The 19,534-nt window shown below is 34.2% G+C and overlaps 2 protein-coding genes across 2 annotated transcripts; one reads left to right on the top strand and one right to left on the bottom strand.

The window, feature by feature from the left end:
* The first annotated feature begins 1,667 nt into the window (after nt 1-1,667).
* On the top strand, nt 1,668-12,994 carry LOC107609482 (clathrin heavy chain 2-like). The gene is made up of 30 exons (XM_016311471.3): nt 1,668-1,870; nt 2,097-2,301; nt 2,563-2,651; nt 2,762-2,840; nt 3,001-3,128; nt 3,801-3,899; nt 4,020-4,128; nt 4,579-4,658; nt 4,747-4,974; nt 5,066-5,131; nt 5,397-5,513; nt 5,688-5,885; nt 6,323-6,439; nt 6,612-6,671; nt 6,912-6,998; nt 7,405-7,488; nt 7,595-7,729; nt 7,814-7,876; nt 7,960-8,064; nt 8,169-8,281; nt 8,385-8,637; nt 8,752-8,888; nt 8,985-9,263; nt 9,438-10,440; nt 10,672-11,157; nt 11,280-11,450; nt 11,553-11,738; nt 12,032-12,154; nt 12,236-12,346; nt 12,439-12,994. Exons 1-30 carry the CDS (start codon nt 1,829-1,831, stop codon nt 12,592-12,594), a joined length of 5,109 nt encoding a protein of 1,702 aa, XP_016166957.1. The 5' UTR covers nt 1,668-1,828; the 3' UTR covers nt 12,595-12,994.
* A 4,525-nt stretch (nt 12,995-17,519) lies between these two features.
* LOC107609539 (mitogen-activated protein kinase kinase kinase 18) lies at nt 17,520-19,309 on the bottom strand. The gene has a single exon (XM_016311540.3). It carries the CDS (start codon nt 19,238-19,240, stop codon nt 17,789-17,791), a length of 1,452 nt encoding a protein of 483 aa, XP_016167026.1. The 5' UTR covers nt 19,241-19,309; the 3' UTR covers nt 17,520-17,788.
* Nucleotides 19,310-19,534: the final 225 nt, after the last annotated feature.

The raw sequence follows: 19,534 nt of genomic DNA on the forward strand, positions 1-19,534 counted from the left end.
TGAGTTTCGAAATATTTTTGAATTACAAAAAGTATTTATTCCTTCTACGATTAATTAGTTGCTCTTGGGTTTTTCCTTCGATAGGCACTTTTAAGATTAATTATGATGCTAGTTATTCAAGTTTTAATGATCGGATTGGTTTTGCTTGTGTTAGCAGAGACCGCAAGAAAATTTGGCAAATGTGGCTTTTTGGGAACAATTGAGAGTGCCAATATTCTTCAAGGAGAGTTGTTTGTTATTTGGAGAGATTGTCTTTTATCTTGGACTTTGGATAAAGAGATGTAATTTGTGAAATAGACTGTCTGGAGGCTTTCAATCTGATTTCCAAGTTTCATGATAATACTAGCTGTAAGGATCCTTTGGTACTTAAAATCAGAGACATCGTGACTTGGAAGTGACGCATTGGTTTTCGTTTGATTTTAAGAGATGCAAACACAATGGCGAATACAATAGCAAAGACGGCGATGAGATCTCATTGTCAGTATATAAAATTTTCAGTGTCATAAGAAGAATTTGAGAAAAATATCCAACAGAATTACCATGTACTTTCTTAGTCTCTTAGAACTTTTTTTTTACCTGTCTGATTTTTTTTAATTTTTCATTAAAAGAAAATCTATTATGAATAGAAATAATAATGTATTTGTTAATGGCAGAGTTCAAGTCAATGGATCATTATTATAGACAGTCATGAAGTGCCCTGAATATAAGGGAAGAATTCGGATCCTCATTAAATAAAGGTATTTTCTTGTGAAGTTTCTTTTTTCATTTTGAAGTTTTGGTCGGTGCGAAGTATCTTTAATAACTATAATTCCATAAAATTATTGTGCAGTTGGAGCTATGACCAATCCACCAGTTGGTTAGAATATATACATTGGTGATTGTCGTTTAAACACATTTAATGGGTTTTTCCACACTCTACAAGTAATCTACATGCCAAATCTCTTATATTAGATGTTCGAAGATGAAGATAATATTATGGTCCTATAAAAGAAGTAGAGAGATTTTAATCTTATCAAAATTTGTAGGTTTTTTTAGTTTTGGTTTCGGTTTTGATTAACGAACTAAATTATTTTACCAAATTATTCAAACGTAGTAATTATATTTAATTTGTCATACTATCAACATATAATCTATTATGTATTTATGTTAGCTTTTATTAATGATAGTAACCAAGTAACTAAAAGTCTAAAACTAAATATTTAAGTTTTAAAAGGACATCAAAAGAAAAACATTGAGGCCAAAACGAAAAAAAAAGCATAATTTTAGAGGAAAAGTATTAGATGAAACATTTTTTCTTTGATTTGTTTTTTATTGAAGCCAACACTAATTAATTTCAATTTTTTATTAAAAATATTGGCCCTAACATTTTTTATAAAAGATTAAAATCCTGTTTAAACAAAAAATAATGAGGTAATTTTTTTTTTTTTTGACAAATGTAATTTCCTTGTTCACCCCTACATTGTTTTTGGTTTCTCTAGTATGTAGCTGAAGCTTATATATTTATTTTGATTAGGCCTCAGCCCATATACTATTGGGCCTACGCCTTTATTTGATAGGCCCAAATCACTTACTGGGCTAAAGCTGGGCTGGGTCTGATGTAAATTTCCCAGTTTACCCTCCCGTGTTCTTCTGCTCTGTTCATGTCTTCTCTCTCTTACACACACATACACTTGCTCCTTCTCTTCTCTTCTCTTCTCTCTTTTCCTCTCTTTCTTTCACTGAATTTGCGCTGCTTCAGATCTCACATTTGCAGCGTAACAAAACAAAACGCTCTTCAACATTCTCTCACTCCACATTCCCCTCTCTCTGAAGCTCTGGTTCCCCAACCATGGCTGCTAACGCCCCTATCTCCATGAAAGAGACTTTAACGGTTAGTATCATATTCTCGTTCTCATTTCATATTCCAAAGATCAATACTTTCTTTCCATTTCATAAAATTCGTTTGTGTTTCTATGTTTCTATTTTTGTTTTTATGATTGGATCACAATGCCACACAGCATAGTTACAATTCCGTCATAGTGACACCATTACGGAATTGTATTCCTTTTTTAATGGTTTCCGTGTTTCTGATTTGCAATGTGGTGTTTGTTTTGAAGCTGGGAAGCGTTGGAGTCAATCCACAATTCATTACATTCACTCATGTTACGATGGAATCGGATAAGTATATATGTGTCAGGGAAACTGCACCTCAGAACAGTGTTGTTATCATTGATATGAACATGCCTATGCAACCTTTGCGACGGCCTATTACTGCTGATTCTGCTTTGATGAATCCCAATTCCAGAATTCTTGCTCTTAAAGGTAGCATTCATTGTGTTATTTTATTTATTCACAGGAATAGTTGGAAGCTGTTATTTGTTTTCATTAACATTCTGTTGTATTGGAAATGTTAAAGTGATAGTAATGTCTGAATCTGTAATTCATTTGCATGCACATTTTATGATGATGCTGAGCGTTGTGATTCATGTCGTATGTGGTAGTGAATAATTTAGATTCTGGACAGCTACACTGTGGATGTATCACCTATATTGGTGTTACTGAATTCCGATGTTCTATGTACAGCTCAAGTTCCGGGGACCACTCAAGATCACTTGCAAGTGTTTAACATTGAAATGAAAGCAAAGATGAAATCGCATCAGATGACTGAGCAGGTGTGATATTTGTAAATCATTTAGATTTAGATGTAAAAGTCTTATTGGTAGGTAATGTGTTGTGTTACGTGATTGCTATTGCTAATTGTTGTGCATTTCATTTCTTTTAGGTTGTCTTCTGGAAGTGGATAACTCCAAAGATGATAGGAATTGTTACTCAAACATCAGTGTATCATTGGTCAATTGAAGGTATGTTTTATTATCTTCCATGACTAAACATACAGTTCTATTGCCCGCCCATTTCCATGTAATTCTTTATAAATTTGACAGTTGGACATCTTGTATTCTAAGTTCAGACTATGTACCGGAACTTCTTTTGTTTTCTAATCTAACATTTCTCATATATTAGGTGATAGTGAACCAGTGAAGATGTTTGATCGAACAGCTAATTTGTCTAATAACCAGATTATCAATTACCGTTGTGATCCTAGTGAAAAGTGGTTGGTTTTGATTGGCATTGCTCCTGGTTCACCCGAAGTATGTTATTTCTCTTCTTTATCAATTTTCAGCCATTGCTTTTGAGTTTTGAGGTATTATCGATTCCTCCTAATAAGATCCTTGTGCGTAAGCTCTCTAATAGGATAAATAACTTCAACAACTATGGGTTAGTTTTGATTTCTGACAATATTTTCATGATCTCTTGAAATGTAGGATAACTATAAGTTGCTTTTTTTATTCTTCTGCCTGGATTAGCTTGTTTTGAAAACTATTAAGTGGTTTAAAAATCTCTATATTCCTCTCTCACCACATTATGCCTTTTGGATGTCTTTTCATTCATATGAGATTGTAGTTGGTAGCTTTTACACACAGTCAAGATTATGATATGTGTGTCTATGTGTATTCTTGAGGTTTTTATTTTGGTTATTTTTTTGCTTTACCTTGTATTTAATATTCAATCTCTACATTACGGCATCACCTTTTTTCTTTTGTTCCTTTTTTAATCAATGAATTGTGTTTTCTGTCTAAACTACTTCTTGCACCTTATTAACAAAGATTTCTTTTATAAAATAATTAATCGTCTACTTATATTCAAGTGAAGATTGCAGTTATTTTTTGTGACTCAGATTTCCCCATCATCAAACCTTATGAGATTATTTATTTATAATTTATTACGTTACATTTTGTTCATTGGTTAGTGGTTACATGCAGAAACCCCAACTAGTAAAAGGAAACATGCAGCTCTTCTCTGTGGATCAGCGCCGCAGTCAGGCTCTTGAAGCACATGCTGCCTCATTTGCTACAACTCGAGTAATTTTGTCTCCCTTGTTAATTATTTATAATTTATAATTTTATACAGAAAATGAGTGTGTGTGCCTTTGTGTTGCTGCTAATTCAATGCTGTTGATATTTTGCCGCGTGTGCATGTAGGTCCCTGGGAATGACAAGGATTCTGTTCTTATATGTTTTGCTTCAAAAAGTGTCAATGCTGGACAGGTTACATCTAAGATGCATGTCATTGAACTTGGTGCACAGCCAGGTATAACCGTGGACTATCTATTACCACCATTCACTGATATGAAAAAATAAAAACTTAGTCTATCTTTATAAAGGTTTCGTCAAAGCAGCTTCATCTTTCACAGCATCAAGTTGGCTGATTATTAAAAGATAGATCATGCGATGTAAAATTGTAGAAGGTTGAAATCGTCATTGATAACATAGATAATTATGAACTGCGAAAACGAATATATTATTCAGAACTATGATCGAGTATCTGTTACTAATGTTATATTATTTTTCCTGTTCAGTATGCAATTTAGCTTCTGAATTTATGTCTAATTTATAATTGGTTTATTCTTTTATCTTGATGCTTTATGCATATGTAACTGTTCAGAATTCATTCTGAGATATTCTACAGTAAATTCTTATGTTTCGTTGACAAGTCATAATTCCTGATGCATCTGGTTTATTTTTGAATGCTTTATTATAGGAAAACCATCATTTACCAAGAAACAAGCAGATTTGTTCTTTCCCCCAGACTTTGCAGATGACTTTCCTGTGTCAATGCAGGTACAAAGATGTGGACTTTAATTATAAATTAATATTCTCTATCCTACATAGTCATCAGTTAGTTATTTCATATGTTCTTTTCATACAGATTTCAAATAAGTATGGATTGATATATGTTATCACAAAGCTTGGACTTTTATTTGTCTATGATCTGGAGACTGCAACTGCAATTTATAGAAACAGGATCAGTCCTGATCCTATATTTTTGACCAGCGAAGCATCATCAGTAGGGGGTTTCTATGCCATTAATAGACGTGGCCAGGTGTTGCTTGCTACTGTGAATGAGGCAGCCATTGTTCCTTTTGTTAGTGGCCAGGTAATGTATGATGGCATGTTCCTTTGGCCAAACGGAACAATAAATGTTTCTTTAAAACCTACTCTTAAATGTTTCTTTCAAACTTTTGCAGTTGAACAATTTGGAACTTGCTGTGAATCTCGCTAAAAGAGGAAACCTTCCTGGTGCAGAAGAATTGGTAACATGAGCTGCAATTGTTTAGTTTTGTGCTGTTATCAATGTTGTCAAATTCCATAAATTTCAAAACTGGCTGACTTTATTGGGTTCAATGATTGTTTGACTAGAAATTTTCTTTTTCTTGTTCCAATTTCCTGCCATTTCTTTTCTTCCTAAATGATTTGCTTTGAGGGAATCACTGCCTTTTCTTTTTTCTTTTTTCTTCATTTCTTTTATTTGTTTCATTGATCAGTGATTGTTATGTTCCTGTTTTTAATTTTTTCCAGGTTATTAAGCGGTTTCAAGAATTATTTGCTCAGACAAAGTATAAGGAAGCTGCCGAGCTTGCTGCAGAATCTCCACAGGGAATACTTCGAACTCGTGATACTGTTTCTAAATTTCAGGTATACTTTTGTGTTAAATCACATGATTGTGGATCAGCTGATACTTCTTTTTCATGTTATTGCTAACTGCAGCATTTAGTTGTTGGCATGCTTAATAAGACTGTGACACATGAGATGGGAACCTAATATGCTTTTAATATCAACAACTTGATTTTGAATTGTTAATTTTTTCAGAGTGTACCTGTTCAAGCTGGACAAACACCACCATTGCTGCAGTACTTTGGTACTCTGTTAACCAGAGGAAAACTCAATTCTTTTGAGTCATTGGAATTGTCACGACTTGTGGTAAATCAGAACAAAAAGAACCTTTTGGAAAATTGGCTAGCAGAGGACAAGCTTGAATGCAGTGAGGAGCTTGGTGACCTTGTGAAGGTCCTGATCTAAAATTTCTAATCCACTCATAAACTCATAATTATGTAGTAACAAAAAGTAGTTGTCAATTTTATAATTGAAATGATAGAACACTCATAAGAGAAACTACAATGGCTTGATTATTTCACTCACTTTCTTGTTATTGGTTTATTTTACTTTCAGGTTTCTCATATTATTAAGTTGATATACTGCTAGCCTTTTTAGATGAGCTTGTTAACAAAAAATCTTTTGAAACCCATGTGACCTTTATTCCTTTGCATAAGCTATAAAATGAAGCATGCGAAAGTACACACCTGCATGTGCCCTAGCAAACACATTTATTTGTTATTCTTCAGTTTCCAATTGCTCTTGAAGTGAACTCAATAATTATTCATTTTTTTTTTTGCCGTATATCTCCTTCCTTTGTCTCTCTAATACTAATCTTGTGAGTAATGCAGACAGTGGATAATGATCTTGCGTTGAAAATATATATCAAAGCTAGAGCCACTCCAAAAGTTGTTGCTGCTTTTGCGGAGAGGAGAGAATTTGACAAGATTCTGATATACTCAAAGCAGGTAACCATTTTCTTTTATGGTTTATGAAGTCATGAAAATAGTGCTACTGAGTTATATTATTATTATGGGGAGAAGAGAGGGGGGGGGGGTCTCATTTATTATTTTGTTTAGTTATATTTCCGTTATATAGTAAATAAATGTTGATGTACTTTTCTGCTTTTATTTTCTGAAGGTTGGATACAGACCGGATTATATGTTCCTTCTGCAAACAATTTTGCGGTCAGACCCTCAGGTAAATGCTTTGATCAGAACTAGGATTAGAAATGATTGTGCCTTACCTTTTATGTGATACTTCACTTCAGTGCTGCACTAGTTTCGGCTTTCATAGTAGAGTAGAGTAACTCTCGCTTAAAACAGTATGAATGCCAAGTATGGAAATGGTTCTATATTTCTTATGGTCTTTATGTTACTGCAGTATGCTGGTCTACCTTCCCTTTTAATTCATATATATTTAAAATGTGTTTGACTGCAGGGTGCTGTAAACTTCGCTTTGATGATGTCTCAAATGGAGGGAGGTTGCCCAATAGACTACAATACAATAACTGATCTCTTTCTTCAGGTTTATATAGTTTATATCTTGTTTTGGTCAAATGATGTTGGGCTCATTCTGCTCCATTTGTTTAAATTAGACCTAATGAAGATGTTGAAGCATTATAAATCCCCCCCACCCTCTCTCTCTCTCTTTCCATTTCATTTTTTTTTTTTGGTCCTTTTTAAAACCAGTATTACTTGAGCCTGTGCTGGTTTGTTTTTGAAATACAAATATGGGCCATCTTTCTTGAAATACTTGCTTTGGTAATGGTTTTAAAAAATAGGCAAAGATATTAGTGATGTTTCCCATAATTTATGAGACTAAATAACTATTATTTGTTGAACTGAAACCAATCACTCCATGGTCTTTGTTACTAATATGCTGTAAACTGTGATCCTTACTGTTGCATTTATGTTTCTTGTATTGCTTTTAGAGGAATTTGATACGGGAGGCAACTGCCTTTTTGTTGGATGTGCTTAAGCCAAACCTACCTGAACAGGGACATCTTCAGACAAAGGTATTGTTATATTCTTTGCTGTAATATCTATCAAAGTAGTTGTTGGCGTTATATAGTTCCATTTTTAGTTTTTTCATTTTGAGAAAATTTCAATTAATATTTTTAGGTGCTGGAAATTAATCTGGTGACCTTTCCAAATGTTGCTGATGCTATATTGGCCAATGGCATGTTTAGTCATTACGATCGCCCACGTGTTGGTCAACTATGTGAAAAGGCGGGCCTTTTCATACGGGCACTTCAGGTTCTTGGTTTCTATAATTCAATGAATGACAGTAATTTTCGATGAGAATAATTTTTTAAACCGTCTTGTCTATCTGTTGTGCAGCATTACACCGAGTTGCCAGACATTAAACGTGTCATTGTGAATACACATGCCATTGAACCACAGGTTTGAATTCCAAGTGCTCAAGATAGTGCACCTATCATAAAATTGTTATATATTATATATCTTACTATGTAGTGATTTTCTAGGCTCTAGTTGAGTTCTTCGGAACCCTTTCTCGAGAGTGGGCACTAGAGTGTATGAAAGATCTTCTACTGGTCAACCTTCGTGGAAATCTTCAAATAATTGTGCAGGTACTATATTGAGGTTTTGTATGCTGTTCGCATGGTACTTTTTCTTATTTAAATTATTTATGTGCTTTGAACTTTTTATATAAGTTGCTATTTTTTATTCGCAGACTGCTAAGGAATATTCTGAGCAGTTGGGAGTTGATGCATGCATCAAACTCTTTGAGCAATTCAAGTCCTATGAAGGACTATACTTTTTTTTGGGTTCATATTTGAGCTCAAGGTATTTCTTAATGGAGAATAAACATGAACATGAATTCTGTAGACATCCTACCTTTCGTTTTTCTTGTTTTTATAATTTGGCCTTTCGATTCTATCTTGTACAGTGAGGATCCTGAAATCCACTTCAAGTACATTGAAGCAGCTGCTAAAACTGGACAACTAAAGGAGGTAGAGCGTGTGACTCGGGAATCCAATTTTTATGATGCCGAGAAGACAAAGAATTTTCTGATGGAGGCCAAACTTCCAGATGCACGGCCATTGATCAATGTGTGTGATCGTTTTAATTTTGTTCCGGATCTCACTCACTATCTCTATACCAACAACATGCTTCGCTATATTGAAGGATATGTCCAGAAGGTAAATATTTTGTGAGGGTTGTATTTAATTTTATGTTTTTTGGTACAGGTGTGTGTTTCAATCTTTCTATTGTGATCTTAAATCTAAAACTAACATTAAACTTCTTGTTTATAGGTCAATCCAGGAAATGCTCATCTAGTTGTAGGACAGTTGCTAGATGATGAATGCCCTGAGGATTTTATCAAAGGTTTGATACTTTCAGTTCGTTCCCTCCTTCCAGTGGAGCCTTTGGTTGAAGAATGTGAAAAGAGGTGCGATGATTTTTCCTCAGTCACATGTTCTTATATGTAAATATATATATATATATTTATATAAATTTGTTTTGTCATTGCACTTTCTATGTGCAGGAATCGAGTCCGCTTGCTCACTCAGTTCTTGGAGCATCTTGTAAGTGAGGGAAGCCAGGATGTACATGTGCATAATGCCCTGGGTAAAATCATCATTGACAGCAATAACAATCCTGAGCATTTTCTCACAACCAATCCATATTATGATTCTCGTGTTGTTGGCAAATATTGTGAGAAACGGGATCCTACACTTGCTGTTGTTGCTTACCGAAGAGGGCAGTGTGACGATGAGCTTGTCAATGTTACCAATAAAAATTCCTTGTTCAAACTCCAAGCCAGGTGTGTATAGTGTCCTTCACTGCAGGGAATGTGGGGAGGGCCTGTATTTCATCATACTACTCTAGCACAATTATAAAAACAATCAAGCCATGAACCACTATGTTCAGGTAGCTCCATAGATTTCAAAATGTTACTATGTGTTGTTCATGTTATTTCTCAATGTGATCATGTCAGATATGTCGTGGAGCGGATGGATGGTGACCTGTGGGATAAGGTTCTCAATCCTGAGAATGAGTTTAGAAGGCTGTTGATCGATCAAGTGGTGTCCACTGCTTTGCCTGAAAGCCAGAGTCCTGAGCAAGTTTCAGCTGCAGTGAAAGCTTTTATGACTGCCGATCTTCCCCATGAATTGATCGAGCTTCTTGAAAAGATTGTGCTACAAAATTCTGCCTTCAGCGGAAACTTTAACCTACAAAATCTGTTGATTCTTACTGCAATCAAGGCAGATCCTTCAAGAGTTATGGATTACATAAATAGGTTGGATAACTTTGATGGCCCTGCTGTTGGAGAGTTGGCAGTGGAGGCACAACTGTATGAAGAAGCTTTTTCCATTTTCAAGAAATTTAATTTGAATGTTCAGGCTGTTAATGTCCTGCTAGATAACCTTCGTGCCATTGATCGAGCTGTGGAGTTTGCATACCGAGTTGAAGAAGATTCTGTATGGAGCCAAGTTGCTAAGGCGCAACTTAGAGAAGGTTTAGTAAGTGATGCAATAGAATCATTCATCCGAGCAGAAGATGCCACTCGCTTCTTGGAGGTTATAAAGGCTGCCGAAGATGCAGAAGTATACCATGACCTGGTGAAGTACCTTTACATGGTTAGGCAGAAGACTAAGGAGCCCAAGGTAGATGGTGAGCTCATTTATGCATATGCTAAGATCGAGGCACTTGGAGAAATCGAAGAGTTTATACTCATGCCGAATGTTGCTAATTTACCCCATGTTGGAGACCGCTTGTTTGACGAGGCTCTATATGAGGCTGCAAAAATTATATTTGCTTTCATTTCTAACTGGGCTAAGTTAGCAGTGACATTAGTGAGGCTCAAACAATTCCAAGGGGCTGTCGATGCTGCCAGGAAAGCAAACAGTGCAAAAACATGGAAGGAAGTTTGTTTTGCCTGTGTTGATAATGAAGAATTCCGTTTAGCTCAAATTTGTGGCCTCAATGTCATCATTCAGGTGGACGCTTCTCATTCCTTATCTATGTCTTCTTAATTTTTTGGTCATTAGGTGGACACTCATCTAGAATAATTGTGTATTCCGTTTATCTTGATAATCCCTTCCTCACACACACAAACACAACCTATCACAAAAATAAATTCAGTATGAAGATTTGCTCCATAATAGCTAATCAGCTGTTATTGGTTTTGTTATGACATATAATACTTATCAATCTTTATTATCATGAAGGTCGATGATTTGGAAGAGGTTAGTGAGTATTATCAGAACAGAGGCTGCTTCAATGAACTCATTTCTCTGATGGAGAGTGGGTTAGGATTGGAGCGTGCACATATGGGCATCTTTACTGAGTTGGGAGTTCTTTATGCAAGATATCGTTCTGAGAAGTTAATGGAGCACATTAAGTTGTTCTCAACTCGCCTTAACATTCCCAAGCTCATTCGTGCTTGTGACGAACAGCAACATTGGAAGGAACTTACCTATCTATACATCCAGTATGACGAATTTGATAATGCTGCAACCACTGTAATGAATCACTCTCCAGAAGCATGGGACCACATGCAATTCAAGGACATAATAGTGAAAGTTGCAAGTGTGGAGCTCTACTACAAGGCTGTTCACTTCTACTTGCAAGAACATCCTGAAATTATAAATGATCTTCTTAATGTCATTGCTCTTCGTGTGGACCATACCCGTGTAGTAGATATAATGCGCAAGGTTTTATATCTTTGTCCTCTATTACCTTAATGCCGGCAGTTTTAAATTCTTATTTGATAAGGTAAATGATAGGTTGTAAATATTTTTATGAAGTAATATTGCTTGAATTTTCTCATTTTCAGGCCGGTCACATCCGATTAGTTAAGCCATACATGGTTGCAGTTCAAAGTAACAATGTCTCAGCTGTTAATGAAGCTTTGAATGAAATTTATGTTGAGGAGGAGGACTATGATAGACTTCGTGAATCTATTGACCTGCATGACAACTTCGATCAGATTGGTCTTGCACAGAAGGTGAACCTCCCTTATCTTTGTTGTATTCGGATCTTTATCTTAAATAACTCTTGAAAACTTTAAATGATTATATTGATTGACTTCGATGATTTATGTGAGCAGATTGAAAAACATGAGCTTCTTGAGATGAGGCGTGTAGCTGCTTATATTTACAAGAAAGCAGGAAGATGGAAGCAGTCCATTGCTTTGTCAAAGAAAGACAATCTTTACAAGGACTGTATGGAAACTTGCTCTCAATCTGGTGACCGCGAACTTTCAGAGGATTTGCTTGTTTACTTTATCGAGCAGGTATGCATTTGGTATCGATATTGTACAGTGTGAACTTCAATCTAAGTAGCATTCTTTCCTTCTACAACTTGCTTCCTGCCCGTCTTTCTTCTTAATTTTTAACAAAGGAATGTTGTTTATATTATGTGGATAAGACCAATAAAAATATATTTTAGTTGTTTATCTGAAGACTTAGTTTACTGTCACTGTTTGACCTTATGTGACTCTACCTTGTGTGGGAAAATTTGGATGTTGTTTTGGTTCTCATTGCTGAATGATACTCATCGTCTTCTCTTCGCCTTGTACCATTGCAGGGGAAGAAAGAGTGCTTTGCATCTTGTCTCTTTGTCTGTTATGACGTAATACGGCCTGATGTTGCTCTCGAATTAGCTTGGATGAATGGCATCATTGATTTTGCTTTCCCATATCTCTTACAGGTATATTTTTAGTGCGATTTTTTTCATATATTTCTTATGGCATTGTGTTAATAAGCATTTTCTTTTGTCCACAAAATATAGTTTATTCGAGAGTATACCGGGAAGGTTGATGAACTTATCAAGGAAAGAATTGAAGCGCAAAATGAGGAGAAAGCCAAAGAGAAGGAAGAGAAGGAGGTCATTGCTCAGCAGGTACTTTTTCCCTTTTCAGTTCCTTCTATAATAAGAACTACATTTTTCTTTTTGGTTTGTCTATTAATTAATACATTTTGAATGTTCTCCAGAATATGTATGCCCAATTGCTACCACTTGCATTGCCTGCACCACCAATGCCAGGAATGGGCGGCGGGTATGGTCCCCCTCCGCCACCACCTATGGGCGGAATAGGGATGCCGCCAATGCCTCCTTTTGGCATGCCCCCAATGGGTGGCCATTACTGATCTCTAGACCGAGGACAGCAGATAATTTTGCCATGCAATGAAGATGAGTTTCATATTTAACGGATTTAATGCGGCGGATCGAGGCGTCTGCCTTCTTAGCTCACAGACCTTTCAGTGATTTTGCGGCGCTTTTGCATTGAAATTCTTTTTAGGTTCTAATTTAATTTCTTTTAATCTTTATTCCCTTTATAGATTGGGTAGTATTATCAATCCTATGGCAAGAGTTGGTCAAATTGATATTTGGTTGCCGCATGTATAGGTGATTCTTTTTCACTATTCATTGTTTTCTTAGTTGTGAAGTCATGTAGGTACTCTCATTAGGAACCCCCAAATTTTGTTCTTTATCTTGGTATATAAAACTTTCATCCACTATTCAATTTAGTTTCTCTTTTGCCTTTTTCCAGATAAGTTTGGTTATTTTATTGTATTATCTATTTGTTAATTCTTACTTTTTCAAAGCCAACACGTTCTCAGTAACTATCTTTATGTTATTTGAGGGGAAATTGAAGTTTATATTTCATTCTACAATCATCAAAGTCAACTAACAATTTGCATTTACTTAGAATGACGATTTTTCCTATGAAAGTTGCCTCCAAATGTAAATGGAAAAATTATTTGGTAATGTTTTGGAAGTTATCAATTATAAATTGTCACATTATTTTTATTTTCAGAATTAACAAATTGACTCAAATACAATTGACTATAAGTCACCAAAAAAAAAAAAAAATACAATTGACTATAAGAGTCGTATATTTTATTTTCTTTTTAAAAAAGCGGTTATATGAGATGTCAAAGTTCAAGAATAAGTCAACAGTTCAATAAGGAAAAAAAAAAGAGTTCAAAAAAGGAAACAAATGAAGAATATTGATAAATTCATAAGATAATGATTACAGGGTTTAATGATCTAGATAATCTAGAACTTCACCTTTTGTTTGAATTTAGTCATAAAATGTATTCGAGAGCAACCTAATTATATTTTGTTATTACTAGTGGTATAGGGAACCCAATTGAATAGCTGCCAGATAAATATTTGATTAGCTTCTTTTTATTGACTAAGTTTACTTTTGGAGAATTGGTAGAACCTTCTAGTAATAACAACCTAAGCCAGTGGATCATTCGATATTGAAAAAGTTTTCAAACTGTCTAGAAATTTACACACTTGGGTAGGTTCCAGTGATCACTTCACAACCAATAACATAATGACACAAAGGTTATCAAGTCTTAGCTTGTTAAAAGCTACCACGTCCTTCGTTGGTAAGTTTATGTTGATATCGAGTTTAATAAATTCTCTAAGAACATTCGGTAGATCATCTTGTTTAGTTATAATATTTTATAAAATGAAATATTTTAAAAGTTCATCAAAATTTATTATTTTTATTTATTAATTAGTTATTAATATTTAAAAATATAAATTAAAAATATATTATTAAATTATTAAATTAAAAAAATAAATTAATAATTAAAAATAATAACAAAAAATAATAAATTTTAATCATTTTTAAACATTTCTCTTCTAAAATAGTAATTCATCATCTTAAAAAATATTTGTGGGACACATCTTTTAGAAACTCGGTTTTAGCCCATCTTTTTATCATTTTAAAATAGAATATAAAATTTATTAAAAATATTATATATATACTAAAAATTAATTATTATGTATTTGTATATTTAATATTTTAATATATATTTTATATTTGTAGTTAATTTTGATATATCTTAATATTGTTGAAATTTTATTTTGAGGAGTAAATAGTGAAATTGATTTCTAAAAGATTATTTGTTTTTTAACTTATTCTTTGAAAAAAAATTTTAATTAAATTCGTCTTTTAAAGATTTTAAATTAATCATATTAGTCTTTTTGCCATTTTTTTTGTTGATGGTATCAAAATTTGTTGGATTTGGATCCTCTAAAGTTTGAATTTCACTTTAGAGAGTAAAGTGTGATCTTCTACACTTGAATAATTTTTCTTTCATATTTATTATTAGTCTAACCTATGAAATCAATGATGAGAAATCACACTTTACTCTCTAAAGTAAAATTCAAACTTTAGAAGATCCAAATCCAAATTTATTAATGTGACACGTTAACTAACACTACAACACCCTCTTAAGAGTCTCAATTAACTATTAACATAATAAATTTATGAAATTATATCAAATTAAAACCTAATTGAGAGAAAAATTTGAGGTATTGAAATTTTTTAATTTGGGATTAATTTTATCTAATTTCTTAAATTAATCATGTTAATAGTCAATTAGAACTATTAAGTATGTTATTTAACGTACCACATCAACAAACTTTGACACCGTTAACAATGAAAGTGATGGAACTACTAACATGACTAATTTAAAATTTTTAAATGATAAATTTAATTTAAAAAAATCTTTTAAAAATCAATTTAAAAAATAAATAATTTTTTAAAGATTAATTTAACTATTTACTTTTATTTGGAGCGTGGGTTTTCACTCTCATTCAAGAGTGACCATCTAAAAAAAATGGTCATCCTAACGCATCTTTATTTTTATTTTTTGAAAACGAAAAAACGAGTGTTTTGTCAGTTCCATGATTAGTAATAAAACCATGCAACTTCTCATTAGAATGAATGCCGTGGTTTTCAAGACACAGCAACACACAAGTAGTAAGTAAAAACAACACAACACAACACAAAATACCATCAAAAGTATTTTAATTTTAAAACATAAAAAAGTCTAAGGAGCCAGCAACTTTGTTAAATTTTGGCCAGTATGTAACCAGCAAAAAAAAGTGAGCCATTAGATGAAATCTCACACCAATCTCACACCATTAAAATCATCATTAATAGCTATTTGATGACTATAAATCACAAAAATTGCTGACCCTAACATTCCTCTTAAAACATTTATAAAAACAATACTCATAACACTCATTATCCAGTTTGCAATGATAGGGACAAGTTGCAACTTGAAGTGATGGGTTAGTAAGCAGCACTGACCCCAATTCATGGCCAAAATACTTTCACTCAATAGTTGTAATATACTAATGTCCACACACAATAATCCAATTTTAATTTATCCATTATTCCCTTTTCCAATTTTTTATTTTTATCCCCTTAATTAGGGGTTTTATCTACTGTTCAATTTGGCATATGCAAATGTTGGCACAAAAAAAAGAAGTGGCGGTGGCAGCATCGGCAGCAAAGTCATGCCTCTTGTGACCTTGTCGCGCATGATATGTGTCTTGCCCAACTTTGATGGTAATTTTTATAAAAATAAAAATAAAAACACACCACATATTTGCCACTTCCATGTGATGTTTATTCTCTTTAATCTTTATACCATGTATTCTATATATGTTTTGTGTGCGATGAAAAGCCGCAATTGAAGCAGAACCCTCTCTATCGGTCTCATAATAATCCATTCAAGTTGGAAAAAAAAAATTGGACTTGCATGTCAATTCAATTCTCATGCATATTGAGTGGTTCTTAATTGCTGCATCTTTTTATGGTCAATTTTATAAAATACTCTCTATACTATTTTTTTTTCTCACGTTAATTTTCAACTAAACATGTTAAAGATTAATTTACTGTTAATTTAAACTTTGTTTAAGGATTTACTACATACACAAAATAAAAAATAAACTTCGATACTTATTTAAGTACACTAGTAAATTAACAATTAAAAATTTTTTAGAACAAATAATTTTTAGTATTTTTTGTCATCATTTAGCCAGTACAAATACTAATAAATTGTCATTTTATTAATTTATGTGTCTAAATTCTAAAAAACGTGGATACAAATTGTATTAATTTATAAGTACAAATTGTATCGATTTATGTGAACAAAATTCTAATAAATATAAATGTAAATTATATATTTTTTGTGTGCAAAACATTTATAAATACGGATACAAATTATTATTGGCTAAGCACTGGCCAAAAATAATAATATTTACTGATGATATAATATTATTCTTAACTACTAAACTAATCCAAATTGATTATGGTGCATATTATACACATATGAGAGTTATAAATTACACTAGACTATTAGACTATAAAGTGAGATTTATAAATGAATAATATATAAAAAAATATTAGAAATCAATATTTTAAAAAAAAAAGTGAGAAATTAAATAGTGTTAGCTTAAATATAAAATAATTATGCTAAGTGTATTTGAAAAATTAACTACTAAATCAGCTATTCATATAAAATAAAAACTAAATATAAAATATACATTAAAAATAAATTAAATAATACTTATATTTATAACATAACTATATAGTAATTGTTTAATGATTAATTTTTAATGTGCACGTAACATTTTTGATAAAAACAAATATAAAAGAAAATATTAGTTACTTAACATATTTTAAAAAATATTAGTAACTTAACATTTATTATGTATAATAAGGATTTAATTGGAAAACCATCTCTTGTGATCTATAAGTACTAAACTATGCTTTATTACTAAGGCGATGATATAATTAGATATAGATCGTATGCAAACATTATTATTGAGGCATTAATTAATAGGGAGCGTAATATTAGGATTTGAAAATACTATATAGCATAACTTAGTAATAAGGTGCTGTATTGAATTATATCATGAGAATCCTGATGATTTGAGGCATTCCCGCTGTCACAATTGGGAACAAGTGAAGAACAATGTGCAAAGCTCAGAAAAAGATAAACAAATTATATTAATAAATTTATTGCTTGATTATGATCTTGGGGACAATATCCTGATGTCAGCATGCCACCCGTGAATATAAAACTCAAATTGATCGAGTTTCTTAACTAATTAACATTATTAAAATATCACATTATGAAGTCTAGTCTTAATTAATAGCCAAGTGTTTTACCAAGTAATTAAGGTGTTTGAAAGATGAGAGGAATTCAGCAATAAGAATAATGGAGACATGTGGTATCATACGATCATATGGAGATTTGTTAATAATCACCAAATTTCATTGAATCTCGTTTTAAAATTTAGTTTTGTTGGCCTAATCATGATTTTCCTTATCTTTATTTAACACAAAACTGAAGGCTGAAATCTGAATCATGTTATGTTTAGGTGAATGCAACTATTCAAACCATTTCTGATTCTTGATTTCTCACCGTCCACTCAAACATCCACACTAACAACCAAGCCCACCCAATCAATTCTCCCATCTTCAAGCTTCAGCTTCCACCCAACTTACCATCATTTTCTTTTTTAATTTTTTCTTATATTTAACGAATTTTCCATGTCGCATACAGTAAAACAATTAAGTGTGCTCGAAAGACATAATTTATTGATAATAAATACTGAGAAAATTAGATAATAATACAAATTAAATATTTTACAATGCAAGCTGTAAATTGTGAATATTCCTTTAATCCCATTCTTATCCAACTCATTTTCCCACTTATTGCCACAACCACCACCCTGCCGGTGGAGCTTCCACCGCCGCCACACCAACCTTTTGTTCTTTCGCCTTTCCCATTTTACCCTTCCAACTTTCTCTCCTGTCCTTCCACAAAAATCCGAATATTCCCCACATGCCCCAACCTCAATTCCCGATTCTACCCTCGCCACATCATTTCCGAATTCCGAAACTACCCCTTCTTCTCCGTTTCCTGTTGCTTCTGTTATTATCGTTGCTTCTTCGTCAGACTCAGATGCCAATGCTCTCACCACTATCCATCCCTGTGTTTCCCAGTTTGCCCCTATCCCCGTAGCCAATTTACAAATTCTACCCTTCGCCGAACTCACACACTCACCTTCCCAGTTCATCTCTCCTTCTTCTTCGTCCGAGTCGAACCCCGAGTCCACCCAGTCCAAAACGCACCGAGGCGACGATTCCAAAACCTTAATGGAACCCTCACCGACCAAAAATGGATGCTGCAGAAGCTGATCGCAGCTCCACCTCTCACTCTTCTCCCTTCTCAGACACTTCTCTAGGAAGTCCCGACCGAGTTCCGATAACCGAGTCGGAAACTCAGGCAACTCGCTAGAATACCCGATCCGACTCAGCGTGTCAGCGCCGCGATCCTCCCACGGTGGCTTTCCGGTGACCATCTCAATCACCGTGCAACCCAACGACCACACGTCAGACTCCGGCCCCTGGTACTCCCGGCGAACAACCTCCGGCGCCATCCACATCGGACTCCCCCTCGAACCAACGCAACTCTCGCCGGAATATTCCGCAGCGGATCCAAAATCCGCGAGCTTCACCGCTCCGCCGTCGTCGGAAACTAGCACGTTCCTTCCCTTAACGTCGCAGTGAACAACGCCAAGAGCGTGGAGGTGGCGCAGCGCGTGAACCAAGCAGGAAGCGTAACGGCGAACCAACCGTTCGTCCACGTCAGCAGGGTCCAAATCAGCGACGGTGCCACGTGGCATGTACTCCAAGTGCAGGTTTCTGAACGTGGAAGCCCCGTTGGTCCTCTCGCACGTGACATCATCGCCGAGGAAAGTGATCACGTGAGGACTGGGAGGTAGGAGCCTCAAGATCCTAATCTCGTTCTCCAAAGCTTCAATCTGAGCCGTCGGAGCCGTTATAAGATCGACGGACTTAACTGCAAAAACGTAACCGTCTGATTTTGTAACCGCCACGTTAACGGTGCCAAAGGCGCCCCTTCCAACGCACTTGCCTCTAACCCACGTTGAAGTTGAAGAAGCCATTCAGAGAATGAATTAATTTTCAGCTTTGAGCTTTGAGTTCAAATTTTTTGTGTTGTGTTGTGTGTTGAGGGCCCGAATGGGGTATTTATATGTCGAAACACGTAGTGCTTTTAGTGCGTGTTTGGTTCTAACACTCGCTTTTTTTGTTTGAAATTAATAAATATTTGTTAATTTTACAGCGTGGAAATTGTGAGAGTGGATAATTAAGATTTAAGTAAAGCGGTGGTGACGTTGTGAGAGGCTAGCAAGTACCAAGTGGAGATGTTTTTGACGTAAATTGGATCCTAGTGGGAA

The sequence above is a fragment of the Arachis ipaensis genome, chromosome B7, assembly GCF_059453495.1.
Source record: "Arachis ipaensis isolate K30076 ecotype BB chromosome B7, ASM5945349v1, whole genome shotgun sequence".
Taxonomy (NCBI): Eukaryota; Viridiplantae; Streptophyta; class Magnoliopsida; order Fabales; family Fabaceae; genus Arachis; species Arachis ipaensis.